The sequence below is a fragment of the Styela clava genome, chromosome 1 (assembly GCF_964204865.1).
Source record: "Styela clava chromosome 1, kaStyClav1.hap1.2, whole genome shotgun sequence".
NCBI classification, from domain to species: Eukaryota; Metazoa; Chordata; class Ascidiacea; order Stolidobranchia; family Styelidae; genus Styela; species Styela clava.
Window position 1 is genome coordinate 4035668 of NC_135250.1, and position 11386 is coordinate 4047053.

General features: G+C 34.6%; 1 protein-coding gene and 1 long non-coding RNA gene across 3 annotated transcripts in view; both read right to left on the reverse strand.

The window, feature by feature from the left end:
• Positions 1-5123, reverse strand: part of LOC120325511 (translocation protein SEC63 homolog) — a 97820-nt gene extending 92697 nt beyond the window's left edge. Inside the window, exon 1 of one of the 2 annotated variants that reach the window (XR_013478009.1) lies at positions 2619-5123. Coding sequence is in view for 1 of the 2 variants with exons in the window: in XM_039391624.2 (XP_039247558.1) it covers positions 2846-5065 (2220 nt within the window). In the remaining variant the exon portion in view is untranslated. Of the gene's footprint in view, positions 1-38 lie in introns of those variants that run through there. The other variant, XM_039391624.2, reaches the window with a different exon arrangement.
• A 3468-nt stretch (positions 5124-8591) lies between these two features.
• On the reverse strand, positions 8592-9831 carry LOC144421384 (uncharacterized). The gene is made up of 3 exons (XR_013474998.1): positions 9729-9831; positions 9134-9205; positions 8592-9045 (listed from the first exon to the last, which is right to left on the reverse strand). It is a non-coding gene; the product is annotated as an uncharacterized LOC144421384 (long non-coding RNA).
• Positions 9832-11386: the final 1555 nt, after the last annotated feature.

The window sequence follows — 11386 nt, forward strand, 5'->3', positions numbered from 1 at the left end:
ACTCGTAACATTTTAGATCAACAAAAACACAACACATATTTACAAACTCCATTTCTTTTATTTTCCTTCAAAATATTTCTGAAACAAACTTCACTCATAAATAGTACATTATTGCACTTCAGCAATAGCATGATATCCAAAAACCCTATCCTAAATGCAAAATAAGGAAAAGCACTAAAATAGTTTGTCAGAAATATACCGGTAACAGCCATGACACTAATTTGGAAAAATAATAATAAAAATTTGTTTGAAGTTTGAAATTCCTTGTCAAATTTCCCTTCCATCAAGAGATTATCATTTATTCATGTTTTTTCAACAATAACATTATATAATATTCCTAAAAAATCACCGACAAAATGTTATTATAAAATTAATAATATTTGCACCAAAAAAATGAATACACATAAATCGGTGCTCCTGAAGTATGCGAACCAAGATGGCGGACATCGGAACGTAACATGGGTAACAGGTTGAGGTTAGGCGATAATTTTTTTCCAATTTTCCTTATTTTAGTCCAATTATCAGTTCGAAGACTAGCCAAGAGCCTCCCGTAGTATTTATACCTAAAATTATGGCCTAACCCTAACCTAGTACTGTAGTACACATATTACATTCCAATGTCCGCCATCTTGGTTCGCATACTTCGGGAGCCCCCATAAATCAAACATCTTTTCTGAGATACATACGGTAAATTAAAGACTATTTTAAGCAGCAAACTTCATAATATACCTTCAGTTCAGGAATTTAGGAAATAATTTTACTTAAAATGATTGTTATTCTTGTTTATAATATAGTTATCGGTAGGTGTGTTCACAAAGAAAGGTTGGTACTCCTGAAGTATGCACACCAAGATGTCGCATAACCTGAACTCTAACCTGGTACACAACCTGAGTTCAGGTTGTGCGCCATCTTGGTGCGCATACTTCAGGTCCGAATGGTTCCTATCAAAAATATTACTATTATTCATAGCTTTACAATGCTCTTTCCTCTTAATAATTTCACAATGAAGGGCACTAATTATGACACAAGCCCCATTCTCTAGTTTGTCCTTTAAACTAACAAGTAGAAATCAAATCATTTACATAAAAAAAAAAAAAAAATTTCTCATATGAAAATAGACCAGGATTATTCGCAAATGATAAGGCTAATATTAACATATGTTCATTAGAAAGTTCTCAAAACAACAGAATATCATATTAAAAATGTTGGTAATTTAGGAAATAATTTTACTTAAATGATTGTTATTTTGGTTTGAAATATAATTACGGTATGTATGCAAAGAAATATACATATCAAAATTAATACTAAGCTAAACCGTTATCATGGTCGTGCCTGTTTATAAGACAGAAGACTCGTGGTATGAAAACTCATCTGCCATTTCAGTCCCCTATAAAATATGAACAAAAAAACAAAAATCTAAAATAAAATGTTTTTGGAATTCAGATAGAAACCAACCAAGGCCAATATTTTCATCCAAAAGTTATTACAAAATATTATTCTTGTAGTGAAAACAAGGCAGCAAAGAAAACCAAGGAACGCTCGAATAACTCCTACTGGAATACATAAATATATTCAAACAAAAATAGGTAGAAAAAAGTCGGGGATGTAAAACAAGGGCGCAGCATGTAATTTTTTAAAAAAGTCGGGGGTCAGACATTTTTTATTGCAGAGTTATAGTTTTACAAAAATTTGATATAATGAATTTGCGTAACAGTAATGCAGCATATGTTCTATTTATATAATATTACTTTTAATTGCAAGGTGGAAAATGAACAAAAATTTATTACACTGATTTTTTTATGCTTAGTACAACGTTTTGGAAAATGTTTTTATTTAAACTTGGCTCAATAAACTTTCTTGGACACAGCTAATATGATTGATAAATATTTAATTGTAAGTCAAAAATACAGACAAAAAAATAATGCAACATTTCAAACTAACGTATATTTTGAATTTAAGGTTTAATATGCAAAACAGCTACCGGCCAACATAATCTAGCAAGTACTTTTTCAATGCATGTTTCTGCGATTTTAAAAATTTGCTTGGGGCACAGAGAAATGAAAGAAAATTAAGAAATTGGATAGGAAATTGAAAAACTGCTTTCGGATATAGACTGTGAGGCATCTTCACTGAAGAGTGAGAACTGTCAAATGAATTGGACTATTGACATGCAAAAGGCTTATCCTCACCTACATGGTGTTTATTGGTACATACTGGGTGACCCAAATAAAAACAAACATATAAATTTTCTAATTACTTCCATGAAAATAAAGAATATTTACCACTAAAACTTCTGTTTATGATTGTAACCAAAAATTTTAGTAAACCAGGCGGCATTGCACAAAAATTGTTTGCAAAATCGCAGAATAATGTTTCATTGTATGATAGCATTTTCATGTTCTAAATGATTCTTGTTGTGCTCCCGAAGTATGCGAACCAAGATGGCGGACATCGGAACGTAACATGGGTAACAGGTTAGGGTTAGGCAATAATTGTTTTCCAATTTTCCTTATTTTAGTCCTATTATCAGTTCGAAGACTAGCCAAGAGCCTCCCGTAGTATTCATACCTAAAATTATGGCCTAACCCTAACCTGGTACGCCATCTTGGTTCGCATACTTCGGGAGCCCCTTTTTTGGGGGTCAGCCTGCGAGTTTTAATGCTCATAATAATAATCCTAACATCATATGCTGTTTTCACATATCTCAACATCAAGAAATAGATATGGTATGAACAATTTTATATAAACTTTGGAGTAAAACACCGGAAATACAATACAAAAAACAATAGCGCACTCTTCAACAAAACTATCCTGTTTGGAAACCATTCATTTGACCTCTGACCTCTTATTCTTCATCCGAAGTTTCATCTGTTGAGATTCCTTCATCTTCACTTTCCTCTACGACAGCAGATTCATCCTCTTCTTCAGAATCCTCAATTTTCCATTGAGGGTGATCCTCGTCAATTTCTTTTGCTTCTTCCACATTAAATTTCAATTCCTTTTTAACGTCGCAATCTAAATATGAATCGGAACGAACCCAAACATCGTACGAGTAACGTCCCGGACTTTGTGGTGCTGGAAACTTTAATTCAACTTCTTGTGAATCTGCTAGATTGCATACCTGCACTGGTACAGTTAAAAGTAAATGTCTCTTGCGACTGCATATGTAGACCCACCACCACTCTTGTTTTTCAAGCGGAAAATTAGGAGCGTAAACGGTGTGAGTCATCTTATCTCCGGTGTCGGCCATTTTCTTTCGCTTCTTTTTAAAAGTTTGTTGCATTGCTTCCCATTCATCCTCATCGTCGTAAGAATCCGCAGACGTTTCTGTATCGGAAAGTTCCGATTCCGTCATATCACCTTTAGTGTCATCAACCTTTTCCATGTCTGCTTTATCACCTGACGCTTCCTCCCCACTTTTTTCAGTCGTATCAGAATGTTGAGGTTGTTGCTGGGTTGGTTTCTTTTGTGCGGCTTTTTTTGGTTTCTTTTTCGCCCCTTTTTTCTTTTTACTTTGCTTTTCCCATACTTTGGTTTTTGTAACAACGTTGTTTTGCTCCATTTCGTCACCATCCCCTTGTTTATCTGCAGAAGAATTAACGCCAGCAAGCCTCGGTGGATCTTCTTCTAAATCGCCAAGTTTTTTCCTAATCAAAGATACTGTGACGGTAACAATCGCACCTGCTGTAATGATATGGGCTTCCTCATCATCTAACACTTGAATATGGACGTCAACTTCAAGCATTGGTAAACTCTTTAAACACGCGACCATCGTGTCATATTCCTCATCTCCCATACGTCGCAACATTTGTCTGCGGTCGTGATCGTTTATTTTTGAGAGAGTTTTAAGATTTCGAACCGAAATTTTTTTCGTCAAACAGAACTTGACATAATCATCACTGAAGTAAGGGAGTTGCAATAAAGGAGATTTAGTTTCTTTAAGGCCTTGAACCATTGTGGGTGACAGTTTCATGACAGTCTCAACAGTTTCAAGTCTTGGTAAGCTAGCCCTGTCGGCATGAGCAAGCGCGGTCAGCTGAGTCAAACAGTTAACCATTTCTTGGACTAATAGCGGACATTTTCTCAAAATATAATCCAAATCTTCTAATAGATTATCAGGTGCTTCATGACCAGCTAAATGGCAATAAATCAGTGTTCTTGCTTTTACACTGTAAGGTAAATGCAGGGGTGCTTCACGTCCTTTAGGGTCAAAGGGCGTTCCTAGTATTCGTATCAAGTCTGGTATATCAATGTTATCAGCGGGCGTAGGTGCACGAACTTCAGGATTATGATCACGGGAGAATTCAAATGAGGCAGACAAAATTGTGAGAGCCCGTTTTAAATTCATATTCGGTGTACGATTAAAGAAATAATAATACAATTGTGTGGTGCTGAGCAAAACTTTTTCCTTGCTGTATTTTATGGATCGATTCCACCATATTCCAACTATTATTGGAAGAATTATCATAAAAGCTAAAACGTAAAGTCCAAGAACAACAACTGAATTTTCGGAATCGACAATCCAACTTGGCAAAGCAATACCAAACTCCATTGCTTGAGGACCATCAGGGTTACCATATTCTTCCCAATTTTTTCTTGTAGCTTCGTCTGTCAAAGCTTCATAAGCTTTTCGAATTCTCATAAATACTGCTGGATCTCCACCTTTATCAGGATGAAATTCTTTCGACAGTTTCCTGTAAGCTTTTTTGATCACAACATTGTCCGCTCCCTCTCTAATTCCCAAAACTTCATAAGGATCGTATTCCACAAAATCACGCTCAATCATCGATACTTTGTAAGCGAGAATGAAAAATCCAATCCAAGCTAAAACTATAAATATTTTACGGAAACTTGGCTTTTTCCGCTTCTTTTGCAATTCTTCGAGACATTTTTTATACCATTTGCTTTTAGCATGAATACTTCTAAGTTTTTGCAATCGTTTTTCTTCCTCTTTGAAACCTTTTGGCCACAGGTAGTACGTGGCAGGTATTAAGACCATTGCAAAAAAGGACACAATAAAATATAGGAAAGTTGTTCCTTTTTCGTCATAATTAATTTGTGCCATATTTGAATTACTTTAGTCTAAGATTGAAGTAGTTGTCTGTTAAAATAGTTTATAAATGTGTTAGAAAAAGTTATTACAACAAAATTCTCCAAATTTGTAATTTTTCTATTATTGTTTACCTCACTGTCTGAATCTGTCAATTGTCCTAATAAACAGTTAATAAAATAAAATGTTAAAAAAAAAATTGTTCCAAGTAGAATAATTTAAGAATATTGGGAAGAAAAAAAAAGTGGACACTTTTGCATATTAGCATGCACAAATCTGAAATGTGTCACACACAAAGCTAAATTCATTTTCACAATATACAGATATATAATTTTGTAATATGTAATGTTGTAAAGATAATACCGGAACTGGACATTCGACACAGAGTTCAATTCTGCAAGTCCATGGCTGACAAGGCTGAGATATTTCAATTTGGAATTTAGAAAAAAAATTCTAAAAATATATCGAACACCCAGATAAGAAATGCTGTTAAAGTTAACATCAGACAGCCAGATGTCAATTTTGCATCATCTACTCATAGGACTGTAGGATCTGAAACTTCATACCGAAAGTAAATTCAGAAATTGGAATTACAGAATTAACTTACTACTGTACTTTGCAATTTCACTTCAGAAATGCCCCAGTACAGCAGTACCGTACCAGTAGACTGCCAATATCGCAATCTGGGAATAGAAAGACAGAGCACATTGCTCCATATTCAGACTCTAAAATACCAGAATGCTGAAATAATTAACAAAAATCGTCCACAGGCAGCCAGACAACCAACATCATGTTGCGATAACGGTATTGTCTAAAATTTAAGATAAGCGAACAAAGGCTATCAGAAGGTCATGTTGCAGGTACCAAATACCGGAGTTTCAGTTTCTAATATATGCGATAGCTTAATATAATATATAATTAATACTTCCCTGCGGGCCTTTTTCGCCATACGGTAGCAAACAATCGACGCGAAAGCAAGCACGTCAGCCGCCAGGAAACAACATTTTGACACGACTTCGTGGATGAGTAAATGTGATTACCGGTACTGAGAAATAATTAAACTTCAACGCCAGGTGGTGGCGCTACATGTTATTTAAAATGCTGCAACCAGAGCCAACAGTCTGCTGCAGCGGTTGTATAACTCTGAAACAATTCTACATTCTAACCAGAGTTTCTATTTATTCTAAAATTAAGAAACTAAAAGGAGCAAAAGTGAAAATCAATATGAGCATAGACTTTTTTGATTACTCCCGTAACATTGACTAATCAGCAGCATGGTAATGGTGACGTTACAATTGAAATCTCGGGAGCCGCTCAGACATTTTTTTTTCACGCAGACAGATTTTTAGGTATGGTAATGAGAGTTACCGCGATTTGGTTATTTTATTAGCTATTTGTCAGTTCTAAGCAATGACATTAAACAACATGATAGGCAACTCTGACGTCACTCCATAAGACTACATGCGAAAGATTGTATTTCATGATACGCTCCAATGCACATATTTCTCGTCTCCTTTCGCGACCGTTTTCCGCTTGCTTTTGCTAATCGGCGTCCTCTTTACGTTTAGTACCTGCCTTTTTGCGCCTGTAACGAAAGAAAATAATCTCTATATCTAAGAAGTTTTGCTCACTTGGAAAGCTGGAATGACATACAAGCTGTAAAGAGTAATTCTGGACATCATAGACTTTTTTTATCAGATTACAAACGCGATAGAGTAAAGATTTGTGTGGGACATTTTGCAGATAATGACAAAGTTCAAAGTTAGTAATTTTAATGTTTGCGCTTAAACATTGAAATTTCATTTAAAGAGGGTGTCATACAAAACAGCAAAACTGTTTTTACTTCTCTTAACGGTGCTGTGATACAATTCCATAACACAAAGTTTGCACCTATCGAACTTGCTTTAGTAGGTGAATTTATTAGACATTATTAGAAAAATTTATTGTGAGGAATTTCGCATGTAATTCTCATTGATTGGTGGCTGTTTATAATTCCTATTAATTGTGAATTCTGATTATAACAAAGAATTTACTGGCACCTTTTAACAAGACAATACATTTATGTCATCTGGAAGCAAAATATGCACACTAATTGAAAGTTTGACACATTGAGATAATACATCATTACAGAAAATACAAGTTAAAGATATGTATGACCATATATAAAAAAAAATTAATAGGGGCTGTGGAGTATGAAATATTCAAGACAAAGAAAAGAACAAAAGTTCATAGCCCATGAACTCTCAATTTTGCCTCCATTGCTTTGTGAAGGCCAATATATTCCCAGTGGATGAATTGGTTTACCTTTATGATAGCAACGATTTCGTATTTAATACGGCAAATTTTTTTTCAATTTAATTGAAGTGATATTATTTCCCAAAGCAATGCTTGAATTGTCTAGAATAGATCAGTGGTGTCAAACTCATGGGTTTTCGAGAGCCGCATTACATGTTGGAAATTGTAAAAAGTGCCGCAAACAGTTTTTGATAATCTATACTTGAAAGATATTTTCAAGATAGTTTTAGTTTGTGACATATATTAGGATGCAACTAAACAGTTGGATTAAGTTTTATTATTTTCTTTAATTTCAAATGCAATTTCATGTTAATATTTGCATTCCACTATTATTGCAAGTTACTGTATTTATTACAAAAATCATAACATTTTATGTACAACCATCAAAATCATTTTTGAACAAGCTTTGGATAAGGAAAGAATAATACATACACTAAAAAAATGACTTAATCTAAATATATGGACCTAAAATTAACAAAAATACTACAATATAAACTCAATGTTTTTTAATTACATTTGTCCTGACGTTTGGCATCTTTTTTGTGTCACCAGCATACTAGAGCCAGGATGAAATAATTTTATAGTACCAACTCTAACTAACGAGGTCACATGATCATGGGTTAATCTGGATCTTTGCGAATGTTTAATTAATTCCAGTAATGCAAAAAAGTTACTTTTATCATTTCAAGTATAGATCAGTAAAAAAACAAATGACAGATTTTTTCGACAAGACATTTCGCGCCACATTGCATGGCATAGGATTGCTTGAATTATTATTGATATTTAGTAACAAAAAAGTTGTATAATTATATTAATATACAAACACATGGAAATTTTCTGTTCGAAGTTGGTCTTCGAATTTGTCATATTGACTGCTGGGCTTATTGTGTTTTTCATTGTACTGATGGAAATATGACAAATTAAACAATGTGCTTCAGAGAATTTTGTGAAATGCAGAAATATTGCAACTCCCATTTTCTTCGAAAATGCCACCTTCTTCATGTACTTTGCGTTTAATTTAATAACTCAAGTGTTTTATTCAAGTATTCTTTTGCTAGCTTGATGTGTATTCTTAAATGGGTTAAAATGTGAACAAAAAAAATTAATTTTTTAAAACTACTTTTAGTAAATTGTTTTCTGTGTGAATATTCAATTTCACTTCAAAAAGTTTGAAAAATCTGTTACATTTAGATGAAAAAAACTTCCAAAATACTTTTACAATTATTGTTAAGCTTTCGATGCCGCACTGGAAGTTCTCTGGGGCCGCGAGTTTGGTCTAGATTGAAGTTGTCCAAAATATATACCAGTATTTTATCATGAATCATGATTATATCCTTTCCTGAATTTTTTCTATAGTACTACCAAAAGTTGATGAACCAAATATAACATAGGTGTAGTGACCCGTAATCCTCATTTTTCAAAGCTGTTTTAAGTATGCCTGGCATGTTTTGTGCTTTTTCACAAAGAAGACCGCTTATGCAATCTTACGCATTGGAATTTTTAGTTATTTTCCTCAAGCCTTGCAGGATGTAGGGGCCATACACATCTCTACCGGAGGGTCAAATGCTTTTGCATGCCTTCATAGGTTGTTCTTCTATTGCAAACATTTATGGAGTATCCTAATTATATTTCTTGGAATCACACTGTCACTGATATGTCGCCAGACTTCTTCTGATATCTCCCCTTCTGCTACAGTTGTCCTGTGAATAAATAATAGGAAATTGAGATTAGACGAATAGTTGAAAGTTTTGCTTTATGTCGGCTTAATTTTTTGATTAATATACTTACTATTTTTGCTATTGCCTCTTGTGCTGCAGGAGTCTCACAATGCTTAGACAGGTTTGTCCACAACTTTCACATCTGAAGAAAGAGAGGAGATTTATTAATTTTCGTTAAGAATAAATAAAGCAGTCTATATGACTTAGAATGGAAAAGCTAATAAATCCAATATCTCATGTTTAATGTAAAAAATGTTTTACTGAATTTGGTATATAAATCAACTAATAAAAGGGTTTAGTCAGAAAATTACAAGCATTCGTGGCTCTAAATACTTGAGAGATCATACTATACAATATAGACCGGTATGAGTGAAATGTTAGGTGAACTTGTTAACCCTTTGATTCAATACGCAAATAAAAGTGAATGAGCAATAGTATGCTACAGCAATGAGTATATATTTCTACACTGATTAGAAAAATCTAAATGGAGGTGCATGAACTATTTGAAACCATAAAGGGTAAGTGAATATGCAATTTCGGCAAATGGGCAACTACGTACCGTATTGATTTGATAACTTCGTAGTATTTGACAAAAGCTGGCTTTCCCACATGTACTTAACAGTGCTATGTCTGGGTGTGATATACAACAATAAAATTTACCTTACCTTTTTCCGATTTCTTTTTACCTTCAATTTTCCAAAATATTATTAAAATTGACAACAACTGTCAAAGCAGGCACGAACACCATTTGTGCTACGCCTTGAAAGCAGCACACATCCGCTCGTTTTCGTCTCGTCAAGTACCAAATCTTCGGACAAAAATGCCGAAGTTGCGCATCATGTTGTTAAATGTCATTGGTTCTAAGTTGTGTTTCCGAAATTTGAGTTCATATCGAATAACTTGATTAGCATTCCGTTTTCTGAAGAGTTTTAGTTCAGTTGCAGTAATCACAAATTAGTCCATAAATAGCTGTGATCGACTAGGCTGAAAAAATAAACTGATTGGGCAGTGATGAAAAGGTCATTAAGTAGTTTGAAAAGCATACAAATCTATGCTGGTAAATAGACCTATAGACGGATACGAGTGTCGCTGCTCGATAACCACTTCTGGTTTATCGCGACTCCTTTCACCGCGGAATGCAACTTTTCATTTTTTTCCGGATTTTGTATCTAAAATAAAAAGCTGAGGAACATACTGCTCAGCACAATGCGCGAATCGTCGTTCATGTTATGTACAATTACTTATATATATATATTGCCGATCTGATGTCTGTTTTATCTTTTGGTCATAGCTTTTTCACACACTTTGCATCTGTTATTTGGTAATACCAAAAATGATTTTAATTTTCGACAAACGAGTACGTTTCGATGGTTAAAATAAGTTTTCCTCAGAGAGAAAATATTTCAATAGGCAATCAAAAGTAAAATCGATCTACATGGGCTACCTCAAGCTGACTTGTCTACAAGTCTATACATAATCTACTGTTATAATTCAAACCTAAACCTGCTCACCGGGAACGAGTACCAGCGACAATTGTATTTCTTACCCATGTAAAGATCGTACTCTGGTCACGCAAAGCGGCATACGCTTATTCGAATATGCCGAGAAAAAATCATACGCGGGGGGATTTCTGTTAGGCTTACCATACGTCCCGCTTAGGCGGGACAATCCCGCTTTTTAGCGTCTTGTCCCGACAAGTCAGCCAAAAGTCCCGCTTTTGCTTTCAGCCATCCAGCATAATACACGAACATGTTCTCGTTACTGCTGTTGCTGGGTAGCGCAACGCTAGTGTACTTACTGAAGGTGAATGCGTTATTTTGTTTGTTTCGTTGTTTCCCGCTAACATTGTTCGCGTGAATGTAACATTGAACAAAGTTTTTTTTAAGATGTTATCTACAGAAAAGCATGCTTGGGCGAATAAGTAAATTCTCAATGCTTGAAAACGACAGACTATTTCATTAACCTTCATTCTATTTGCTGTACATAAAAAATCTAAATTCGGATCATTTGTATCGTTAGCGTCTAATCCAGTGTTTCCCAACCTGAGTCCGCGGTCTCAAATGAGTCCGCGGAGCGTTTGAATGGGTCCGCAACGAGCCAGAAATTCGTGCGAGCCGCAAACTATTTTGCGGAACTTAACTATCAGCCAATTTACGATTTACTTTGAAATTTACATAAAACATAAAAAGCAAGTTTATTCACATAACATTAATCGAGTCAATAATTACTCGTTACCGAGTAGGGCTAGGCATATATTCGAATATTCAACTATTAGAATAGCAATTAAATATTCGGAAATTTGGTAACAGGTTACGCGACAGGT